General features: G+C 35.2%; 1 protein-coding gene and 1 pseudogene across 13 annotated transcripts in view; one reads left to right on the forward strand and one right to left on the reverse strand.

The window, feature by feature from the left end:
* Positions 1-25,571, forward strand: part of BCAS3 (BCAS3 microtubule associated cell migration factor) — a 614,259-nt gene that overhangs the window by 154,785 nt on the left and 433,903 nt on the right. For all 13 annotated transcript variants that reach the window (XM_078437391.2, XM_078437395.2, XM_078437397.2 and 10 more), the window contains 2 exons: positions 7,167-7,243; positions 14,352-14,435. In XM_078437391.2, the coding sequence (XP_078293517.1) occupies positions 7,167-7,243; positions 14,352-14,435 (161 nt within the window). The remainder of the gene's footprint in view (positions 1-7,166; positions 7,244-14,351; positions 14,436-25,571) is intronic.
* On the reverse strand, positions 3,270-6,381 carry LOC132688492 (large ribosomal subunit protein eL32 pseudogene; annotated as a pseudogene).

Genomic DNA, 25,571 nt, shown 5'->3' on the forward strand with positions numbered 1-25,571 from the left:
GAGAAAGAGCATGTGTGCAAGCTAAACAGAGGGAGAGGGAGATAGAATCTCAAGCAGACTCCACACTAGGGAGAGCCCAGTGCAGAGTTCGCTCTTAACAAACTATGAGATCATGACCTGAGCCAAAATCAAGGGTTGGATGCTTACCCAATTGAGCCACCCGGGTGTCCCAAGAGCAGTTTTAAGTCTACAGCAAGACTGAACAGAAGATACAAAGATTTCACTGTCCCTATACATGCATAGTGTCCCCCATTTTCAATGTTACTTATCAGAGTGGTACATTTGCTACATTGACACATCATTATCAACTGGAGTTTGTAGTTTACCTTAGGGTTCAGTCTTGGTTTTGTACATTCTGTGGGTTTGGATAAATGTATAATGACATATATCCATCATTGTAATATCATACAGAGTATTTTCGCTGCCCTAAAAATCCTCTGCTCTGCCTGTTCATCCCTGCCCTTCCCCCCACCCCCCCAGCAACCACAGATCTTTTTGTTATCTCCATGGTTTTGCATTTCCTAGAATGTCATATAGTTGGAATCGCATAGTACATAACCTTCTCAGATTGACTTTTTCTGTTTGGTAATACGATTCAAGTTTCTGCCATGTTCTGCCTGACTTCAAGATTTACTATCAAGCTACAGTAATCAAGACAGTGTGACAGTGGCAAAGGAATATACAAATAGATGAGTGGAACAGAATAGAGAGCCCAGAGATAGATCTTTGACAAAGGAGCAAGGGTAGTACAATGGAGCAAAGATAGTTTCTTCAACAAATGGTGCTAGAACAACTGTACATTCACATGTGAAAAACTGAAGCTAGACACAGTCCATACAGCCTTTGTAAAACTTAACTCAAAATGGATCACAGACCTAAATGTAACACACAAAAGTATAAAATTTGTAGAAGATAACAGAGAAAACCTAGATGACCTTGAGTATGGTGATGACTTTTTAGATATAACACCAAAGGCACAATTCATGAAAGAAATAGTTGATAAGATGGAATTCATTAAAATGAAATGCTTATGCTCTGCAAAAGACAGCATCAAAAGAATGAGAAGGCAAGCCACAGACTAAGAGAAGGTTTTTGTAAAAGACACATCTAATAAAGGACTGTTATTCAAAATATACAAAGAATGCTTAAAACTCAACAAGAAGAAGCAACTGAATTAAAAAATGTGTCAAAAGCCTCAACAGACACCTCACCAAAGAAGATACACAGATAGCAAATAATCATATGAAAAGATGCTCCACATCATATGTTTCCAGAGAAAGTAAAATTAAAACGAGATACTATCACACACCTATTAGACTGACTAAAATCTAGAACACTGACAATGAACACCAAGTGCTGACAAAGATGTGGAGTCATGGAAATGCTCATACATTGCTGGTGGGAATGTAGAGTGATACAGCCACTTTGGAGGATGAGTTGGCAGTTTCTTACAAAACTACACATATTCTTTTTTTTTTTTTTTTTTTCAACGTTTTTTATTTATTTTTGGGACAGAGAGAGACAGAGCATGAACGGGGGAGGGGCAGAGAGAGAGGGAGACACAGAATCGGAAACAGGCTCCAGGCTCCGAGCCATCAGCCCAGAGCCTGACGCGGGGCTCGAACTCACAGACCGCGAGATCGTGACCTGGCTGAAGTCGGACGCTTAACCGACTGCGCCACCCAGGCGCCCCACACATATTCTTACCATACAATCTAGCAATCACACTCCTTGGTATTTACCCAAAGGAGTTTGAAACTGACGTCCACTTACAAAACTTGCACAGTTGTTTATGGCAGCTTGATTCACACTGCAAGCAAGATGTTCTCAGTGGGTGGATGGAAAAATAAGCTGTGGGATTTCCAGACAACGGGATGTTATTCTTCATTTCTTTTTATTGCTGAATAATACTTAATTGTGTGGATAATACCATATTTATATATTTATCAGGTGATGGACATTTAGTTTGTTTCCATTTTGGGGCTATTATGAATAATATTTTCATGAATGAAAGGTTTTTGTGGGGACATACACAGTTGACCCTTGAACAACATGGGGGCTAGGGGTGCCAAATGCACACACAGTTGAAAATCCACGTATAACTTTTGACTCTCCCAAAACTTGGCCTACTGTTAATCAGAAGCTTTATCAATAACATAAGCAGTCAATTCATACATATTTTGTATGTTATATGTATTATATACTATGTTCTTACAGTCAAAGTAAATAAAATGTTAGTATGAAAATCATCAGGAAGAGAAAATACATCTACAGTAGTGTTCTGTAAAAAATCTGCGTAGAAGTAGACCTGTGTAGTTTAAACTCATGTTGTTTAAGGGTCAACTGTATTTTCAGTTATCTTGGATATAAGTATTTGTGTGGACATGTGTTTTCATTTCTCGAGTATGCAATGAGGAGTTGAATTGCTGAGTCATACGGTAATTCTGTCCTTAACTGCTTGAAGAGCTGCCAGGCAGAGTGACTGCACCAGGTTACATTCCCACCTTCAGTGTATGAATGTTCCAATTTCTTCATATTCTCACCAGTGATTGTTACTACCTTTCTTTGATTATAGCCATATTATTAATATCTCATGAAATGCTATCAGATTGTACTTTAGATTTGTGTTTCCCTGATGGCTAATGATGTTGAGCATCTTTTCATGTGTTCATTCACCAACATATATCTTCTTTGTCAAAATTTATGAGTTATTTGTGTTTTCTTTATCAAGTTGTTACAGTTCTGTTTATATTCTGGATACAAGTCAGTTAGACATATGTTTTGTAAAACTTCCATTCTGAGTTTGTTTTCTTTCTTAGTGATGTCTTTTGAAGCACAAATGTTTTAGTTTTGATGAAGTCCAATTTTTCTATTTTTTTCTTTAAATTTTTTTTATAAATGTTTATTTTTGAGAGACAGGGAGTGCACAAGCAGGGAAGAGGCTGAGAGAGAGGGAGACACAGAACCTGAAGCAGGCTCCAGGCCCTGAGCTGTCAGCACAGAGCCCAGTGCAGGACTCGATCTCATGAACTGTAAGATCATGATCTAAGTCGAAGTCAGATGCTTAACCAATTGAGCCACCCAGGCGCCCTACTTATTTTTTTCTTTTATCACGCATACTTTTGGTGTCATATCTAAGAAAGCATTGCTTAATCTAAGGTTATGAAGATTTACCACTATGTTTTGTTCCAAGAATTTAATAGTTTTAACTTTTTTGGTAGTTTTATGGTTTTATTAACACCAATATGACATGTACAGAAGCTGTTTGTCTATTCATTTTCTTTGCTGTGCAGCCTGGCCTTGGGATTGGTGGCTCTAATGGCCAGCTGGGCTACTCTTTCCATAGTGGCTTTGTGGTTCTTGGAGGAGACACTGTGAGCAATCTCTGCACAGTAAGATTTGTTACACATCAGCAGCACTTTATGACATTGTGGACTAGGAACTTCCAGAAGCTACTGGACAGCATGTGCTTTGTTTTGTTATTGCTCCTGTAACCAGTGTTGGGCATCAAAATCTGGCTCTTGAATCTTCTGCACACCCTGTTGTCAGTGCCTCTGGGTTTACACTGGTTGCACTTAGTTTCGACATATCAGTCTGACGGGTGCCGGATGAACTTCTTGGTCCTCTTTTTTATGGTCGGGGACTTCACCAGAGGTCTGAGGGCAGCTAGGAGATGGCTGCCACCCTGCAGGCAGTGCCAAGGAAGAGAGCAGTACTTTTAACTTTTTCATTTAAGTCTTTGATTCATGTCGAGTTAATTTTTGTATGCAGTATGTGTGAGGTCAGGTTTCAGTTTCATTCTTTGGCATGTGGATATGGAGGTGGCCCGTCATCATTTGTTGACAAGACTATTCTTTCCCCATTGACTTGTCTTGCTACCCTTGTTGAGAGTTAATTGACCATAAATGCAGACATCTGTTTTTTTCAAAAAGGTCTGAAATCTTTTGAGTTGTCTTTATCAAGAAAAATAAGGCAGAGTGTTACAGACAGTAGTTAAATCCTTTGTTTTTCAAAATGGGATCAGGTCACCTCCCCATTAGGGATCAACCTTATGGGAGGATGCCATCTAAAATTGTATCAGTCTCCTGTGCCTTTAAAAATATTTCTTTAGTAATGGAGGAATCTTCATTTAATGTGCTATTCTTGGATTTTACCTTTATTTCGATTTGGAAATCTCCGTATTTTTAATATACAGTTCTCTTATTTTATTCACAAACATTGTAAAACATGTTGGAATTAGTCCTAGTATTATAGAGATTGGGTTTCCCCCCCCTTGTTTTCAAAGTTTAGCTGGAGGCAGTGGTTAATTTTTAAAGGAGTCATGCTTATAAAGTTGGGATAGTGCTGAGTGGCTGATGGTCTGGTGATTCCAGCTGTAAGGTGTTTTTTGGAGAACAGAAAAACAATTTGCTTTCATTCTAGTACATAATAATTCTTGAGGTCCACTGAGTTTGTAAAAACATTGACTCAAAAAGTGAAATGAAGAATTGTTAACTACATTTTTCCTTTAGTATCTTCTAGTATTTGGAAAGGAGAGTATACTTATTAACATCTATTGAGATGAAATTGTTACCTGAATTGAGTGATAGTTAGATTACATTGACTTTAAAGTTCAGGGCATTAGCTACATATAATGTAATGCTGAAGTTCACAAGTATTTATTTCTGTTTTTCATTTGGTTCTTTTTTTCATGACATTTTAAAAGGGGGAAGTTGTCAAAAAATATTTAAAAGGGGGAAATTTTCTTATAGGACATTTTCCAGCTCTGAAAATACCTATGGAATATGTGTTTGAATTAGTTTACTCAATGGGATTATAATAATTAAATCTATGTAGAGACTGCACAACATATGTTAGAGTGTATTGTCTTTGTACTATTTTAGTGGGCCTTGGTCCTTTGTATGTGTCCATAATATGTGGACATATTCAGTGGATATATTACCTAGAGGTCAGTTTTCCCAAAATCCAAAACATCCCAAACACAACCCTTTAAAGCTTGAAAGAAACAAAAAGTTGTGTTTTGTTTTTTTTTAGGATGAGCAAAAATTAGAAACCTCATATTTGATTTGTATTTCATTTGACATATGGATCTTCTCTTAGGGCCATTATCTGCTTTATAAAATCTTTATCTTCTTTAAAAAGGAAAACTCAGGGTACCTGGGTGGCTAAGTCAGTTAAGTGTTCGGCTCTTGATTTTGGCCCAGGTCATGATCTCACGGTTTGTGAGTTCAAGCCCTGCATGAGGCTTCACACTGACAAGTGAGGACCTGCTTGGGATTTTCTCTCTCCCTCTCTCTCTCTCTGCTCCTCCTCTACTGGAGCTCTCTTTCTCTCTCAAAATAAATAAATAAACTTGAACAAATAAATAAAAAGGGAAACTCAAAATAGATGGCATTTGAAGGAGCTCAAATGAAAACTGCTATGTCATGGAAGCAGCAGCAATGTGTGCTTCTTTAGTGCTTGCGAACACAGTGGCACTAGCATTTCAGAATGGTGACTGTTGCTATTCAGAAGGCTTTCTGAGTCAGAAAGCATGTAATACATGTTTACAAAAGATCTATGTTTTTGAAAGATTCCTATTAAAAAAGTGGCTTTAAAATGAAAGATCTGGCTTTTAGGTGAGCACACTATTTGAGTATTTGAAAAGTTTTCTTAATTTGTTCAGATGTATTTATCAAGCTGCATTCAGGTGTTATTCTAGGCAGTGGAGATTCAGCAGTGAATGCAACAGACACAAATTCTTGACCTTACATACCCCCTAATCAAGTGGGAGGAAGATATAAAATAAATTTAAAAATAATAAATATATCACAGAACATATAAATTATTTTTATTATTGAAAGTAAGTCTTAAAGTAGTTTATTGTTCTTTTTCTCATTAATAAGTATGCTTTTGGATAAAAAATTGTCATACATTGATAACTCTATTCCTCTTAGGGTCAGTAACAGACCAGGACTTCCTGCAGGGTAACACATTGTCAGATGTGCAGTTTACAATTCAGGTCATGTTATTTTTTTGCTATTATGGTCATGATTCAGGTAATTTGGCTATTATTTTGCTACAAGAAGAAAAGGGTTTTTTTTATAAAATCTTGTTTGTCTCAAGATTGTATAAATTTAGATTCCAAACTGGGACCTAAACTGTGAAATAGAATACCTCAGTTTGATCCTCTGGTGTACATTTTGGAGGAGAACATTTGCAAAAATATTAACCAGATACTTGTGGAATGATAAACTTGAAGTTCTTTAGTTTAGGCTTTTTGTGTTGTCTGATTTTGCAGTTGCCTTTGAGTAGATCCTTTAAAGCTGTTTTGTGACTCAGTGGAATGTTATTTTGTGTAGTTGATGATGAGGGCATTCGACTCAAAGACCTAACTGGCATGGCTAGGAGGGGAGAGGAGAGCCTCTAGGATGACAGACGTCACTTACTTGACTGGGTTGTGGTGTGTTTTGGTTAGTAGTTCAGGAAGACGGCATTGGAGTTTCCATGCATTGATGGTGTCCACTATCACGACTGTATGATTTATTCTTCTTGAGAGGAGGAGCCACAAAGCAATCCATCCTACTAGTTTGCTATTGGCTGGACTGAAAGCAAGAAGAATGAAGTAGAGTGCTTAATGTAAATACACAAGATTATGCAAATTAGTTTTCCATCATCTTTCCATTGAGGCAATCTTGGTGAATTACGTTGCCTCGCTGGTGCCTTACTTAAGTACTTGCTCTGTTTTTTTCTTCTCACCGGTGTATCATCATTTTCTTTTTAGGTGTTTGTTATCTTTTACCTTTAAATTCATGAACCAATTGTATCCTTTTTCTTTCTTCTCTAAACATTGTTGCTTGACCTAAAAGCATTGTTTCCTTTTAGCTACTCTTTCTTGTTCTAGGAGTAACTGTAAAAAATGCCCAATTTTTGCTAAAAGTTATTACCAGTTGTTCCCAGATTTGTTTCTTATTGGAATGGTGCCAAAACCAAAAGGAAACTGTAGAGGGGGAAAAAGAAAGAACTTCACTCAGCTATTAAAATAATGACCAGTTTTATGGGAATTTTATGTGAGACTTGAGAAAATAAAACCATTTGGTTGTTTTGTTTTTATGGCATCAAAATATGATGTGCCAACAGAAAACTTATTAAGAAATATCTCAATATTGCCATTTCAAATTTTTCAGGCTGCTATCCTTGCCCAGGGCCCAATATGAATCCTATTGCTCTTGGGAGCCGTTGGCTTGCTTATGCAGAAAACAAGGTAAGGTGTGGCTCATGTTTGGATTGTTTGTAATGGAGCAAGTGTTGAAGAATTTTCCAAAGTTGATTGCCAACCAATAATGAATATTTAACTTACTAGTTTTTCTTTGCTTAGATTTTGGTTTTAATTGGGCAACCAGTAATTATCCTATCTCCCTTATTGCTTAGGATCAGTATTTGGGCTCAACTTTAATTTTCTAGGCTTGGTTTTTGTTTTTAATTTTTTATGTTTATGTGTTTATTTAATTTTATTTTTTTAATTTTGTTTCTAATTTTTTTTTAAAATTTACATCCAAATTAGTTAGCATATAGTGAAACAATGATTTCAGGAGTAGATTCCTTAATGTCCCTTACCCATTTAGCCCATTCCCCCTCCCACAACCCCTCCAGCAGCCCTCAGTTTGTTCTTCGTATTTAAGAGTCTCTTCTGTTTTATCCCCCTCCCTGTTTTTATATTATTTTTGTTTCCCTTCCCTTATGTTCATCTGTTTTGTCTCTTAAAGTCCTCATATGAGTGAAGTCATATGATTTTTGTCTTTCTCTTGACTAATTTCGCTTAGCATAATACCCTCCAGTTCCATCCACATAGTTGCAAATGGCAAGATTTCATTCTTTTTGATTGCTGAGTAATACTCCATTGTATGTATGTATGTGTGTGTGTGTGTGTATGTATATATCTATATATGTATATATATATGTATGTATGTATATATCTATATCTATATCTATATCTATATCTATATCTATATCTATGTCTATATCTATATACCACATCGTCTTTATCCATTCATCCATTGATGGACATTTGGTCTCTTTCCATGCTTTGGCTATTGTTGATAGTGCTGCTGTAAACATGGGGGTGCATGTGCCCTTTCGAAACAGCACACCTGTATCCCATGGATCAATGCCTGTATCCCGTGGATCAATGCAATAGCTGGGTTGTAGGGTAGTTCTATTTTTAGTTTTTGGAAGAACCTCCATACTGTTTTCCAGAGTGGCTGCACCAGCTTGCATTCCCACCAACAATGCAAAAGATATCCTCTTTCTCCGCATCCTCGCCAACATCTGTTGTTGCCTGAGTTGTTAATGTTTGCCATTCTGACAGCTGTGAGGTGGTGTCTCATTGTGGTTTTGATTTGTATTTCCCTGATGATGAATGATGTTGAGCATTTTTTCATGAGTCGGTTGCCCATCTGGATGTCTTCCTTGGAGAAGTGTCTATTCATGTCTTTTGCCCATTTCTTCACTGGATTATTTGCCTTTTGGGTGTTGAGTTTGATAAGTTCTTTATAAATTTTGGATACTAACCCTTTATCTGATATGTCATTTGCAAATATCTTCTCCCATTCTGTCAGTTGCCTTTTAGTTTTGCTATGTGTTTATTTTGAGAGAGAGTGAGAGAGAGAGGGAGGGAGGGAGAGAGAGAGAGAGAATGAATTCCAAGCAGGCTCCATGCTGCCAGCACAGAGCCTAACGCTGGGCTTGAACTCACCAGCTCAGGACCTGAATCGAAAGCAAGAGTTGGATGCTTAACTGAGCCACCCAGGCACTCCTAGGCTTGGTTTGTTTGTTTGTTTGTTTGTTTACTTTTAATGTTTATTTTGAGAGAGAGAGAAAGACAGAGCATGAGCAGGGGAGGGGCAGAGAGAGAGGGAGATACAGAATCTGAAGCAGGCTCCAGGCTCTGAGCTGTCAGCACAGAGGCCGATGTGGGGCTCGAACTTACGAACTGTGAGATCATGACCTGAGCGAAGTCGGGCGCTCAACCGACTGAGCCACCCAGGTGCCCCTAGGCTTGGTTTTTTATAGAGAACTTTACTCCATCGATCTTAGGCACAGCATTGATACTACTTTAATAGCTTCTGTGGAGCTAGAAATCAGGAGGCAGGAATGACTTAAAAAAATTTTTTTTAAATGTATTAATTTTGAAAGACAGAGCACGAGTGGAGGAGGGACAGAGAGAGAGGGAGACATAGAATTCGCTCCAGGTTCCGAGTGGTCAGCACAGAGCCCGATGTGGGGCTCAAACTTGTGAACCGTGAGCTCATGACCTGAGCCAAAGTCGGCTGCTTAACTGAATGAGTCATCCAGGTGCCCCAGGAATGAGTTTGTTTTTATTGGTAGATTGGGAACTGAGGCATAGAATAATTTAATTGATGTTATGTGTCTACAACTAAATCTAAACAAGGGTTAAACTATTTGTCTTAATAATTAAATCATAGGCAGGGGCGCCTGGGTGGCGCAGTCGGTTAAGCGTCCGACTTCAGCCAGGTCATGATCTCGCGGTCCGTGAGTTCGAGCCCCGCGTCAGGCTCTGGGCTGATGGCTCAGAGCCTGGAGCCTGTTTCCGATTCTGTGTCTCCCTCTCTCTTTGCCCCTCCCCCGTTCATGCTCTGTCTCTCTCTGTCCCAAAAATAAGTAAAAAACGTTGAAAAAAAAATTAAAAAAAAAATCATAGGTGATCACATTTTGTTGAATCTTTTAGTTGTTTTTATGTTTTATTTATGTCCAATTCAACACCAAAGACAAATTGAATTTTCAGAAAGAAAATGTGAAATCTTTTTTATACCATTTAGTGCCCTTCATGTGAATATAGGATGAAATCTAAAAAATATTACAGACTTCAAAGAAGATTATCATTTTTTGTTTCATTTTAGTTTGCTTGTATAGTTATATATTGAGATAATAGCAGAATAATAGGAAATAATATTTATTGAAGAGTTCTTAACACAAATCTGGATATGGTAAGTACAATAATTATTTGGAGAAACTACATAGCATGTAAATCTCTGGAATTCACAAAATCAAGAAACTACTGAAGAAAGTTATTTTTGTAGATGAATTCCTTGATACTTTTTCCAAAATTCTGTTTGCTACAGATAGATACTTTGTATCTTACTGAATGCCATGTTTATGCTCCATTCTGTTATTTCTCTTCATTTTCTAGTATATCTCATAAAAATAGCTCTTTACAAATTACTCTTTTCAAACAAGACAAGAGGCATACAATTCAGTGTGGTAACATAATGGTGTCTTCAAATGTTTAAATATATAATATGTTTCTTTGAGTGCTGGAGACATCCAACAAGAAGATGTATAAATTGTCCCTTGGTTCTTGTAGATGTATTCTCACATGTGGGAAAGTACCCATTTAGAATTGTAGGTGATATGCAAATAGTTACATATCATTTTCTAGCAGAGGAAACTCCCTTCACAGATACATACTGGGTGTGTGCCAGTTATCTTGCTTGTCTTGCCTTTGTAGAGATATGTGTTGATAATATCTAGCATTACATACAGAGATCAGAAAGTGTAGTGGCATTTATGGGGAGTTTGCTAATCAGATAGCTCTACCATCCTTTGGAAGAAATATTTTCAGATACATGTATTTCCAATAGCATTTATGTAAATGCTAGTATTTATTAACGGTTTCTGATTGTTTTAGTACCAGTGTCTGATTGCTTTGGTTTTGGGGCTGAGTGTGGAATTGCAAACTTAATTGAATTTTGGAGTAACAATATTTTTTAATGAAAATGCTTTTTGACTAAAATTTTAAGCAAGATGCCATATATACTGATTGGGTTTGTTTTTCAGTGGTTCTCTTTATTTTATTTTATTTTATTTTTTATTTTTTAAACTTTACATCCAAATTAGTTAGCATATAGTGCAACAGTGATTTCAGGAGTAGATTCCTTAGTGCCCCTTACCCATTTAGCCCATCCCCCCTCCCACAACCCTTCCAGTAACCCTCTGTTTGTTCTCCATATTTAAGAGTCTCTTATATTTTGTCCCCTCCATGTTTTTATTTTTGTTTCCCTTCCCTTATGTTCATCTGTTTTGTCTCTTAAAGTCCTCATATGAGTGAAGTCATAGGATTTTTGTCTTTCTCTTTCTCTTGACTAATTTCACTTAGCATAATACCCTCCAGTTCCATCCACATAGTTGCAAATGGCAAGATTTCATTCTTTTTGATTGCCAAGTAATACTCCATTATACACACACACACACACACACACACACACACACACACCCCACATCTTCTTTATCCATTCATCCATCAATGGACATTTGGGCTCTTTCCATACTTTGGCTATTGTTGATAGTGCTGCTATAAACATGGGGGTACATGTGCCCTTTCGAAACAGCACACCTTTTTCCTGTGGATCAATGCATACTGTGCAATTGCTGGGTCGTAGGGTAGTTCTATTTTTAGTTTTTTGAGGAACTTCCATACTGTTTTCCAGAGTGGCTGCACCAGCTTGCATTCCCATCAATGGTTCTTTTTAAATGTCCTTTTAACTAGGAAAGCTTATAGAAAAGCTGTAAGAATAAATATAGTACAAATAGCACAAAGCACACCCATATATCTTTTACTCAGATTGGCCTTTTAATTATTTCAGAGTAAGTTGCATATATCACATTACTCCTAAATACTTAGTCAATTTAATCTTTTTTTTTTTTTTTTTTTTTTTTTTTTTGAGAGAGAGAGAGCGAGAGGGAGAGCACAAGTGGGGGAAGGGAAGAGGGAGAGGGTTCATCTAGCATCTGCCCTGTCTCAGCCCTGGAATCTGCTACTTCTTATTTTCCTGGTTCCTTTTAATGGGCCAGAACTTTAGATACTTAGCTTTGTCCAGTAGATGTGCTCATTGTTACTGGGGTGTTTTTACTTCTAGACACTTTCAGTGGACAAAGTTTGGAAACACACATACTTCTATGCATACATAATGGGAAAGTATACAAATACATATATGTATTTGTACACCTATACACACACACACACACACACACGTATTTTGGAAATGAAGGTTAGACATTGGTATTTTCCACAGGATTCTTTCCTTTCATCCTCCATTTATTTCTTATTTATATGTTCCTTGTTTCGCATGGGAGACTCTGATATCACACGTTTATTTCATTTGTTGAATCCTATAATGGCAAAAGTAATTGCAGAATTGTTTGCTCACACAACTACAAATATCAAGCCAAATAAAAAGAGTTCAGGATTTCTTGTAGTTCTCTCCAGTCCCATTGCTGCCCCAAACTGAAGATATACAGTCAAATACTGTGTTCAAATATTACTTTGATTATCCTTATCTCTCCCTTTCTGCCTTCCTTCATTGTTGTTACAGTTTTCATTTGATGTCTAATTACATACACTTATTTTTATTTTTATGTTTTATTTACTTGCTTATATATTTCATTGTTATATGTATTTATATTTCCCTTTCTTTCCAAAAGATTAAATAATATACTTGCTCTTTTGTATGTTGCCTTTTAACTTATATTTTTTGAAAATCAGTCCATTTTATAGAGGTTTGCACTACAGAAATTTCTGATTCATCTTTAATTTTTGATGAATTGAGTTGCAAATGTAATTTTCTAACAAGTCTAAAGTTTTAAACAAAAATTTCTGGCTTATGTTTGTGTTGAAATGCTGACTCGGTTTTAGTTGAATTGAAAAAGTGATAGTGTTGCTTATTTTCACATATTTATCCTTGATTATTTTAATTACTGGAAGCAGAGAAAAGATGGTAGTATTTCCAAGATAATGTCTTTCATTGCATATGTGGCAGGAGGCAGCAGAGGGATAACTTGCATAATTCTTTGAAATTGTATTTATGACTGAATGAGCGAGTGAGTGAATGAAAGGGATACTTTTTATTAGCTGAAATGATCACTTTCAAACTACCTGTTTTCCCCTATGTGAAATCACATTTGTGATCATCTGTCATTTGAAAAATTTCCTCACTACTGACCTTGAAATTTGCTCATGCGACAACACGTTTAGTGTGGCAGCTTGACATTTCATATCAGACTTCTAAAGATACCCCATTATAACATATTATTATTGCTTTGAGCAATTGCTTTTCAATGTAGTGTCAGCGATATAAAAATTTTGATTTTAGAAGAATAAAAAGGTGACATTCATATTTATCAAATAATCATGTTTTAAATTATATAAGCATTTTTGTTTTTATGTTTTGAAAGAGGTAGATTCTTTCTGAATTATGTAGGCTTTTAAAATCATAACACAATGTGGAGCTTTTCTAATACTCTACAATTGTCATTTTATTTTTTTAATTTTTAAAAAGTTTATTTGTTTATTTTTGAGAGAGAGAGAGAGTGAGCAAGCAGGGAAGTGGCAGGGAGAGAGAGAGAGAGAGAGAGAGAGAGAGAGAGAGAGAGAGAGTCCCAAGAAAGCTCCGTGCTGTCAGCACAGAGCCTGATGCAGGTCCCGAACCCACAAACTCTGAGAAAATGACCTGTGCTGAAACCAAGATTGGATGCTTCACCAACAGAGCCACCCAGGTGCCCCTGTCATTTTATTAAAAAAATTTTTTTAAAATATAAAGATCTGGCTAATGAATTAAAAAACCCTAAATTTAGGAAGTGTAGGAGCAGTGGAGATTTTAATCCTGGTTTATTGCTTTAGTCCATGAGAGAATCATGCTATCAAACTAGTGATTCACTTTGAAAATTGAATCAAAGTGAATTGATTTGGTTGGTTTATTTACATCAGTCGTGACTAAAGGCACGTCTTTTTCATTCTGTGGTAATACTAGTAAGCCCTCTGAAGTGGACAGCTACTATATGCCTCACAGTTGATTTATGCATGATTTGTGCCACTATTCCCCTGACTTAATTGAAAATGGAAATATGATAAATTATTTTGCCTCTTTTTTGGCTTTTCTTTTACTATCTTTATGTAGGAATTAAGAGGACAAAACCTCCAATTTGCTAGTATGTTAAATATTTAATGTTAGAAAGGCAAGTCTAAGTCCTTTGATTATGTTTTAAAATTTATTTGTGGAATGGCTGCCAGATCCCAAATACTACCATTTTAGAGTTTATGAATTCTTAAAGACTATTCATCTGATAATTAAAAATTGTATTTGAGCATGACACTGCCTGAGTGGCACCAGTAGATTATAAAAAGAGGGAAAAGTGTCTTGGCAGGGCTTTTAGCTGTTTGCCTGAAACACTCATACAAACATTCACCCCTCCCACCCTCATTCTGCTTGATAAATAAGCTCTGTCCTAATAGCCTGTAGAATTAAACAGTTTAATAGAAATAACTTTCTGGCTTTTCTCTCTGTCTCTTTTTCCAGTTGATTCGATGTCATCAGTCCCGTGGTGGAGCCTGTGGAGACAACATTCAGTCTTATACTGCCACAGTCATTAGTGCTGCTAAAGTGAGTATTGAGTAGTCCCTAGGAGTTGTGATTTTGTGGAGTAAATATCAGGTTTCTCTCCTGAATTGTGTTGAAATTTTTCCTTCCCTTTTTGTTCACAGATGTGGAATAAACTTAAGTAAGTCAGAATATTTTTGCCACTCGTGAAGATTGATGACTACATAATTAGATATTTAATCTCTTAAGGTTCATAAATCATACATTATTTTCTATTATAATTATAGGGTTTATATTTATCAAATTTTAAATATTTAAGTCTGTTAGCTAGATTAAAATCTATTATATAATTAATAACATTTTTGAGAGAAGCTTTATATATATGTTTTAAGTAGTGACTTCTGGGTTCTTTTTCTGTGATTTCCATCATTCCATCTATACTGACATCCTTTTGTATCTTCGAATATTTATGAATCTTCTTCATGTAAAAAGAATATTATTCCTTAAGAAAACTTGAGTCAAACCCCTGGCACATTCAAAGACTCTTTCATGTCACAGGGCTGCCCTCTATGTGTTTGTCAAGTGAGCTCTGTTTGTGTGTGTGCGAGGGTTAATTTTGATGATGGCTCTTAAACTTTATGCTGATTATAAGGTATTCTTATAATCACTATCCTTTTGAATTGTGAAGTATACAACAAAACAATTCTAATAATAGGGATGACATAGTGAATCTAAATGACAGCATGTAATAGAAAGCACAACTATTCAGAAAAGAACAACAGTTTAAAGCAAACCACAGGGAGGGAATGAAAGGTCACACTGTTTTATGTAAAACAAATACAAAAATACTTCAAGATTGATCACAAGTACTTACATGTTATGCTTTAGAATGTGTTCCTTGGTTTGATGAGAGAAGCATTACATATTTTTTACTCAGAAAGGAAATGAAATACTGAATGTCTTTATGCTTACAGCACTATATACTTTGGCTTTTAGAATGTTCAAAAAAATTGCTTACTTTTCTCCATTGTGTATGTAAAAATTATGATGGTTATTTCAGTGAAGAGAATTCTGAGACAGAGTAATTAGCCAGCATCAGTGTTCTTCTATAGTTAGTTTATAATAGATCCACAAAATATACCAATGAGATCTAGTTCTCATGTATTATATTCCTTTTAGACTTATCTGTGCCATACATGTTAATCAGGATAGTTCATTGTATTATCATTTGAATAATTTTCAGTTCTGTGGTAGTGGACAGCTTTTCAGGTCTTCTTTGCTATAATGTGTTTGTGTGCTTACATAAAAGAAAACTGACCTGCTTCATTCAGTAACAGTTTTGCTGTTTAACTTTTAGCTGAATGTGGACATGTGGACAAACTCTAGCTAAATGAGGCTAGAGTTAATGTGCTTGGAAAAGAACAAGTTTGAACTCTCCAGTTTTCTATACCACATATTGAGAACTGTGAGGGATAAGCTCATGTCTTCCACATTTTAAATTCTCAGAAATTATGATGATGACAACACTCTAATCCAATCAGTTTCCAATAGACCATTGGTCACCAGTGGAATTGGTGTTGATTGAAATTCATCATTAGCTCAGGCAGTTGATAAAATTCTGCCATTGACCCTTGAATAAAGTAGTTAATATTTACTTTTTGTTTAATTGCTTTTGTCTGCTTTTTAAAAACATTTTTACTTATTTTTTTAATGTTTATTTATTTTTGAGAGAGAGATAGTGCGAGAGGGGAGGGGCGGAGGGGGGGCGGCGGGATAGAGGATCTGAAGCAGGCTCTGTGCTGATAGCAGCAAGCCCGATGTGGCACCTGAACTCACAAACCTGGAGATCATGACCTGAGCCGAAGTTGGACACTCAACTGACTGAGCCACCGAGGCACCCCGCTTTTGTCTGATTTTAATGCTTATTCATGCTCCTGTTTATAAATTTACAAAATGAAAGAAAAACAAAACCATAAACATAAAAGTTACCCATTTCTTTTTTTTCCCCCCACATTTTAATTTAAATTCCAGCTAGTTAACATACAGTTGCAACATGAGTTTCAGGTGTAGAATTTAGTGATTCATCACCCACATACAACACCTGGTGCTCATCACAAGTGCCCTCCTTTTTACCCATCACCTATTTAACCCATCCCCCTGCCCACCTCACCTCCAGTAGCCCTCAGTTTGTTCTCTATGGTTAAGCGCCTGTTTCTGATTTGCTTCTGGTTTTTTTCCCCCTTATGTTCATTTGTTTTGTTTCTTACACATATGAGCGAAATCATGTTTTTTGTCTTTCTCTGACTTCTTTTGCTCTCTAGTTCCATCCATACTGTTGTAAATGGCAAGATTTCATTCTTTTTTTATAGCTGAGTAATATTCCATATGTACATATTATATATCCAACTTCTATATCCATTCATCAGTCAGTGGACACCTGGGCTCTTTCCGTAGTTTGGCTCTTGTTGATAATGCTGCTATAAATATACAATAGGGTGCATGTATTCCTTTGAATCAGTATTTTTGTATCCTTTGGGTTGGTACCCAGTAGTGCAATTGCTGGGTTGTAAGATAGTTCTATTTTAATGTTTATTTTTGAGAGAGAGAGAGAGAGAGAGAGCGAGAGCGAACAAGTGAGCACGAGTGAGGAAGGGGCAGAGAGAGAAGGAGACACAGAATCCTAAGCAGGCTCCAGGCTCTGAGCTGTCAGCACAGAGCCCGATGTGAGGCTTGAATTCACCAACTGCAAGATCATGACTTGAGCTGAAGTTGGACGCTTAACTGATGGAGCCACCCAGGTGCCCCAGATAGTTCTATTTTTAACTTTTTGAGAAACTTCCCTACTGTTTTCCAGAGTGGCTGCACAAGTTTGCATTCCCACTAGTACTGTAAGGGGGGCTCCTCTTTCTCGGCATCCTCACCAAACCTTTGTTTCCTGTGTTGTTGATTTTAGCCATTCTGACAGGGATGAGGTGATATCTCATTGTAGATTTCTTTTGTATTTCCCTGATGATGAGTGATGTTGAGCATCTTTTCATGTGTCTGTTAGCCATCTGTAAAGTCACCCATTTCTTGAGTCTTACTGGGCTTACCAGGTAGTAAAATCCATATTGTACACTGCCTTTTAAACTTATGTGTAACTTATATGCCATGAAATATTTTTGAAAACACTTTCATATGTAATATTTATGTACTTATGGACTCCTGTGTCACCATGAATGTTTTGAGATTTACTTAAAAATATTAAGTTAATTTGGTATTTAGTACTAGTATTTAGTTATTTTCCTGAAATTCTACCAGAAATAGAATGATCCTTCATTTCACTTTCAAGGTATGGATATTTTATATAGGAAAGATTGGAAAGTTGAGATGATTTTGCCTCCTAAGTGATAATTTCTTCTAGTAAGATATTAGATACAAGAAACTTTGTGGGTAAATTAGCTTTCTGAGGTATAAGGCAGTTCCAGTTTTCCATGGTAGGTACATCAGAATTAAGTAGTCTTTGTTACCATTACATTATGTATTATACTTCTATTTATATTAGTATATTCACTTATGAAAATTCATCATGATGTACACTTATAATTCCTGTACTTTTCTGTATGAGGGAATATAAGTTTACTAAGAAAAGAACAATGTCATGTATATATCTTCAGGCCTAGAAGATATTCTAGGATATTCTTTTCCAGAGAATGCTCACATTTAAGAATGAACAATGGCAATATTACAAAGACTCTTCCATAGAATAAGAGATAATGCCTAATACTGTTTTATGATGCAGGATGACCTTGATACTGAATCTTGACAAGAGCATTGTGAAAAAGGAAAACTATAGTCCTGTCTTACTCATGAACATGAAAAATCCTGAAAAATCCTAAACAAAATATTAGCAGAGAAAAATTAAATATGTTGTAAGGATAATGTGTCCCAATCCAGTTGGGATAATTCCATAATATAAGGCTGGTTTATTACTCAAAATCAATGAATGTAATTTGTACATGAACAGAATAAAGGAGAAAAATTATATGATTATCTTGATATATACACAAAAAGGGTTTGATAAAACCAAACATATATGCATTGATAAAGTCTTTTAGTAAATAGTGATCATTTCTGGTTCTCTAGAATTCAGTTTTTTCTCAAATTACTAAATTGTTTAAATGTAGTAAACATAGTTAATATAAAGTCTTTCTGATAACTCCAATGTCTGGCTTCTTTTTGGGTGTATTTTTATTGTTTGCTATTTTTGCTGGTTCTCACTAATGATGTCTTGACTCCTTGTTTGCTAGAATTTATTTTAAAAATCTGTAGAAACAAGTTTGAATTTGAGATACCAGAGTTCTGTGGCACTCTTAGTCTTGGACCCTCCTAATCCAGTTTCTGGGATTGAGTTCCTTAAGGAATTTAAAGCTCACCTGAAATAGTTATGGGAGCCTGATTACTACAGATTAACTATTATTTCTATTGTTGTGTTCCTTTGTGCCTCAACCAAAAACATGGAAACTCATTAGATAGATCCCCTTGGACATGACCACCTAGTACCACAGGTCCATCAAAAACACCACTCAGTCTCTTAGAAGTCTCCTCTAGAATCATCAGATCCATCTAGGCCTAAATACCCAACTCACATGTGTAGGATTTTCTTGTTCTCTTGGATTTGGATCTAGAAGCTCTCTACTATCTTGTTAAATATTCAATACCTTTAAGCAGAGTTAAAAAAAAAAATTCTCCTCGGTTATCCTACTTGCTTTCATTGGTAGGATTGATCTGATTTACCTAGCCTGCCATTATTGAAAATAGAAAATAAAATTTCTGTTTATTTTCTGCCTACCTATTTATCTACTTAGAAATGATAAAAAAGGTAATTTTTGAGATACAACATGGAAAACATTTAAAAAACCATGTAGTATGTGCTCCTTAAAATACTAATCTTAAAATATTCACTTTGAGGAACTTGTGAAATCACTTTTTCTGAAAGTGATCACTTGTCAAATCACTTTTTCTGAAAGATTAATCATTAATATTTTTCTCTTGCTGATGACAGCTGCTTATGACTTCATAGAGGTTAACCACTTTGTTATACAGAAGGATTAATTTTTAAATTTTTATTCTTATTTTTTGTCTCACCAGATACTTGTAAGCAAAAATATATTAATTGCATATGTACTTGGATCTCCTTAGAGGAAATAATGTTTTTACAGTTTCTCTGGATTTTCAAATAGTAGTTAAAATTTATCTTTCTACTTCTAGATTTTTCTCTTTGTTTTTCCAAATAATTTATTTGGCTTTCCTTATAAAGAATATAATGGTGATGAATTCTCTGTGGCAGTGCTAAGGGGAAAATTTTAATACTTAAATAGTTCAAATTGGGTTATTTTGATACATTTGTAAAATCTTGGTCCATATTTCCTAGTTACCACATATTACCACCTATTTGATTTTTCCTTTTAATGTGTTTTAACCCCAGTGTGGTAAATTGATTTAGTAAATATGCCTCTTTTTTCCCCCTGGTTATCTGATAACTTCTTAATGACAACTAACAGCTTTTGTGAGAACAGCACCATTACCACTAATGGACAGGGGTGGACAGCTGATATGGCATGAGAAAGGTTAAAGATGACTAGTGACCCTTTGACAAATCTGTCTGCACACAACAGAATAATACCATGCTCATTTGGATTTTTGGTCTGAGTGGATTATCTGACATATTTGTTATAATCTTACATTCAGCTCTCTTATGAGATAGAGTTTGGTTCTGTGGATACTCCTGTTAAGGTTAGTCAGGAATATGGTAAACTTTTTAGCTACCTCAGGCTGTGAAGACACTCAGTGTAAGTTAATATCTCCATTTGGCCAAATTAGATTTTTTTTAGTCCTAATTTTTACTGAGTCTTCATCCTTTTTTGGTATGTTGAGGAAATTATCAGGTATGTATACACTCTTTTGACTAAAATGTAATGAAAAGACTACTCTGAGGTGATTTAGATATTTAAATATGGTATATAGACACTATTAAATAACATTATATATTTCTTCTGGACAATGTGTTTGGGTGTAACATGGAAACAAATTTCTTCTAGAAGCAAAGGTCTTTATTGATGCAGAAAACTTCCAGTACCCCTCTCTCATCCCCTGCATTATACCTTATTTTGAAAGTTAATGAACTATAATAGATAGTACTATCTTGTCACTTACTATAAAAGTGCAGATTTGATGACTGTTAAGTCTTGGGTTTAGATTTTATCCACTAATAAGATGACCCCACTGGTTGTTGTTAAGTTGTGTGTGTGTGTGTGTGTGTGTGAATTATCAGTAACTCTTCATGTGTTATGAGGCTTTGTGAAATATACTACTCTGTTTTCCCCCTTCCTGGAGTTTTTTCCTAGTTCTCTTGTATTGACTTTTCCTTTTATCTTATGGTTTCTTTGGTACATTTCTTCCCACTTTCTGTGTGCTCCAGTTATTTTAGTTTTATTCCTATTCATTGGTATCAAAGCATGAAATAATAGGCTCAAGGGCAAGTTGGGAGGATATACAACCAAAGGCTTGAAACCTGAAAGGCACATTCCTTTGATAAAGGGATAGCTCTGTTTAAGTGGGAGCATCTCCATTAGCATTAATGGAGTAAGTATAGCAGCTGAGGCATCTTAGAGGTTAATCAGGCTTCCTAGCCAGCTTTGACATCAATACACTGTGGCGCCTGATTTTGTTGGTCCTTCAGAGGCTTTCTTGACAACACTAACAGACTTTGTGTAAGTCATTTCTTGTGAATTATTGAAACAAATGTTTGGCTGCTAATTGAGGAACGCTAATGTGTTTTATAATCACTGCAGCTTGAGTTTTTAGTGCTAAACAAAGGAGTTACAATTGATTTGTGGCCTTTTCTTGGTTTCAGTCAGCTGTAAGTTACATCTTTTTGCTCAAGTTCAGCAAATGGCTTTGATGGTCATTTTATTTAAGTATTTATTAGGACACACTATTATGGTCTTCATTCCCCCCACCTCCCCAGAATTCGTCTGTGTTCTGAATTCATGAAGTGTGAGATCACAAGTAGTAACAGGAATAGATTACAAAGCAGTACTGGTTGGTGGTTAAAATCAGGCTTTGGAGATAGACAGTTCTATTATTGAATTCCGGCTTTGTCATTGGTTAGCTGTTTGAGATGCTGTTTTGCATCTACTGTGGTCTCAGTTTTCTGTTCTATAAACCTGAGGTGTTGTAGGAAATCTGTACAGATCATTTATGTTAAGAGCCTTGACAAGTTCACAGTTAAGTTTCCACAGAACATAGTTACAGTAAAATGATACATATATTACTAGTGTTATATGGTGTTTTAATGAAAAATTTCCTTGGAAAATAGATTTCCTTATCTTAATTCCAATCTAATTGTTGCTTAAATCACGTTTAGGCCTTTATAAATTACCTTCTTTGCCTACCATTTATAAAACTATTTGAAATATTATGTATATTAATAATTTTCATTTTAAAATTTAGCTATAGTATATATCAGAGTATAGGTGAGCATATTTCTTTGATTATTCTGAAAAGAGAGTCACTTCATTAAAGGTTAATTTGCAATATTTTAATAAAAACTTTCTCACAATTGGAATTGGAAGAAAATTATTTCTGAATGTCTGTATTACACGTAAATTTTGATATATCCATGTAATCTACATTACTTATTTTGACTCTACTGGTTAGATCTTTTTTCACTATTTATGAGTTGCATGCTTTTCTTTTTTTTTTTTTTTTCTCTTTTAGACAAAAACATCCCACAAAAACCTGTTGTTACTTTAACATTATTGTTAAAGTAATCAGATAATAAGATTCACATAAAAGAAAAATACTCACATGAATTAGTTTATCTATTTGCTTCAAATGAAATGGAACTAAAATGTAATTATAAAACATCTTAAGTTGTCTTTAATTGAAATAGTATATTAGGAGTATTACATTGAATTGTTTTCTGTTACCAGAGAGAAAATAACCTTCTTAGCTAATCTTTTATGATGTTTTATTCATCTAGTAATTGGTATCTTGGATGGAGACTGTATTTCTACGTGCCAAATATTTTTTTTAATTGAGGTAAAATTGGTATATAGCATAGACTTTTACATGTACATTATAATTGACATATGTATGCACTATAAAGTGATCACCACCAAAAGTCGCCATTCATCACCATCGAATTGACTGCCTTCACCCAATTTGCTTACCTCCCAACCCCCTTCCCCTCTGGTAATCAATCTGTTCTCTGTATCTGTGAGTTTGTTTTTATATTCTTCTGTTTGTTTCTTAGATTCCACTTATGAATGATATCAAATGGCATTTGTCTTTCTCTGTCTGACTTATTTCACTTAGCATAATACCCTCAAGCTCCATCTGTGTTGTCACAAATGGCAGTATTTCATTCTTCCATATGGCTAAGTAGTATTTGTGTGTGTGTGTGTGCAAGTGTCAGACACACACACACACACACACACACACACCCTCTTTATCCATTTATCTATCAGTGGACACACTTAGGTTGTTTCCATATCTTGGCTATTATAAATAATGCTGCAATGAACATATGAACGTAGAGGTTTATATATCTTTTTGAATCAGTATTTTCATATTCTTTGTATAAATACTCATAAGTAGAATAGCTGGATCATATGGCAGGTCTATTCTTAATTTTCTGAGGAATCTTAATGCTAATTTTTGTAGTGGCTGCACCAGTGTACATTCCCACCAACAACATATAAGGGTTCCCTTTACTCCACATTCTCTCTAACACTTGTTATTTCTTGTCTTTTTGATAATAGTCATTCTGACAGGTGTGAAGTGATATCTCATTGTGGTTTTGATTTTTATTTCCCGTTGATTAGTGATGTTGAACATCTTTTCATATCTGTTGGCCATCTATGTCTTCTTTGGAAAAATGTCTCTTCAGATATTCTGCCCATTTTTTTTTCTTATTGTTGCTATTGTTGAGTTCTAGGAGTTGTTTATATATTTTGGATATTAACCCTGTATCAGATGTATGATTTGCAAATATTTTCTCCCATTAAACATTTTAATTTTGATGTTGTTTTCCTGTGCTATGCAGAAGATGCTTTTTGGTTTGATACAGTCCCATTGGTTTATTTTTGCATTTGTTTCCCTTGCCTTTGGAGTCAGATCCACAAACACATCTCTAAGATTGATGTTTGTGAGCTTACCGCCTATGTTTTCTTATAGGAACTTTGTGGTTTTAGGTTGGTCTTACATTTAATTCTTTAATTCATTTTGAGTTAATTTTTGTGTATGGTATAAGAGAGTAGTCTAGTTTAATTCTATTACATAACTGTCCAATTTTTCTGGAACTATTTATTGAAGGGACTGTCCTTTTTCCATTGTATGTTCTTGGCTTCTTTGTTGTAAATTAATTGTATATTTGGGTAGTTATTTCTCAGCTATCAATTTTGTTCCATTGATATATTTGTCTTTTTTATGCCAGTACCATACTATTCTGATTACTATAAGTTTATAGAATAGTTTGAAATCAGGGACCATGATTTCAGCTTTGTTCTTTTTTTCTCGAGATTGCTTTGGCTAAAAGCATAAGAGACTGTTAAAAACTGAGAACAAACTGAGGGTTGATGGGGGATGGGAGGGAGGGGAGGGTGGGGGATGGGTATTGAGGAGGGCACCTTTTGGGATGAGCACTGGGTGTTGTATGGAAACCAATTTGACAATAAATTTCATATATTGGGGAAAAAAAAGATTGCTTTGGCTATTCTGGGTCTTTTATGGTACCATGCAAATTTTAGAATTATTTGTTCTAATTCTGTGAAAAATGCCTCTGGAATTTTGGTAGGAATTACACTGAATCTATAGATTGCAGTGGTGGTATGGACGTTTTAACAGTGTTAATTCTTCAATCCATGGGCATGGAATATCTTTCCTTTTATTTGTGTCTTCTTCATTTTCTTTCATTAGTGCCTTATAGTTCTCAGTGTACAGGTCTTTTGCTCCCTGGTTAAATTTATCCATAGGTATTTTATTCTTTTGATGCAATTGTAAATGACATTGCTTTCTTAATTTCTTTTTTACAATAGCTTATTATTAGTATATAGAAACATCACAGATTTATGTATATTGATTTTGTATTCTGCAACTTTACTGACTTTGTTTATTCGTTTTAACAGTTTTTTGATGGAGGTTTTCTATGTATTTGCACATAGTAATGATTTTACTACTTCTTTTCTGATTGGATGCCTTTTATTTATTTTTCTTGCCTTATTACTGTGACTAGGCTCCAATGCTGTATTGAATAAAAGTGGAGAAAGTGAACATTCTTGTCTTATCTTGTTCCCAATCTTAGAGGACAATCTTCCAGTTTTTCAGTATTAAGTATGATACTAGCTATGGGTTTATCATATAAAACCTTTACTATGTTGAGGCATGTATCCTTCATACCCACTTTGTTGAGAGTTTTTATCATAAATGGAGGTTGAATTTTTTCAAATGTTTTTTCTGCACCTATTGAAATGATCTTATGATTTCTGTCCTTCATTTTGTTAATGTGGTGTACCACATTGATTCGTGGATATTGAACCATTCTAGCTTCTCTGGAATAATTCCTACTTGATCATGGTGTATGATCCTTTTAATGTGTTGTTGAATTTGGTTTGCTAATATTTTGTTAAGGACTTTTGCATCTATGTTCATCAGTAATATTGGCCTGTAATTTTCCTTTGTTGTAGTGTCCTTGTTTGGTTTTGGTATCAGGGTAAAGTTAATGTCATGTTTTACATCTTTTTATTTTATGTATCCCTTAACTAATTGTAGTTTTAATTAGTTTTACTACTATTCTCTTTTAGCCTTTATACTTGTTTTATAAGTGATTAATCCACTATCTTTACAATATATTTATATTTTCCAATGAGAGTTTTACTTTTGTATGTTTCCTTGTGATTAAATACTAAATATTAAGTATTTCTTTTCAACTTAAAAGAAATCCCATTAACATTTCTTGTAAGGCCACTTTAGCAATGATGAACTCCTTTAGTTTTTGCTTATCTGGAAAACTCTTAATTTCCCCTTCAATTATGAGTGATAACTTTGCTAGGTAGAGAATTCTTGGTTGGAAGTTTTTTCCTTTTAGCACTTTGAATATGTTGTGCCACTCTCTTCTGGCCTGCAAAGTTTCTGCAAAAAATCTTGATAGCCGTA

The sequence above is a fragment of the Panthera onca genome, chromosome E1, assembly GCF_046562875.1.
Source record: "Panthera onca isolate mPanOnc1 chromosome E1, mPanOnc1 haplotype 2, whole genome shotgun sequence".
Lineage (NCBI taxonomy): Eukaryota > Metazoa > Chordata > Mammalia > Carnivora > Felidae > Panthera > Panthera onca.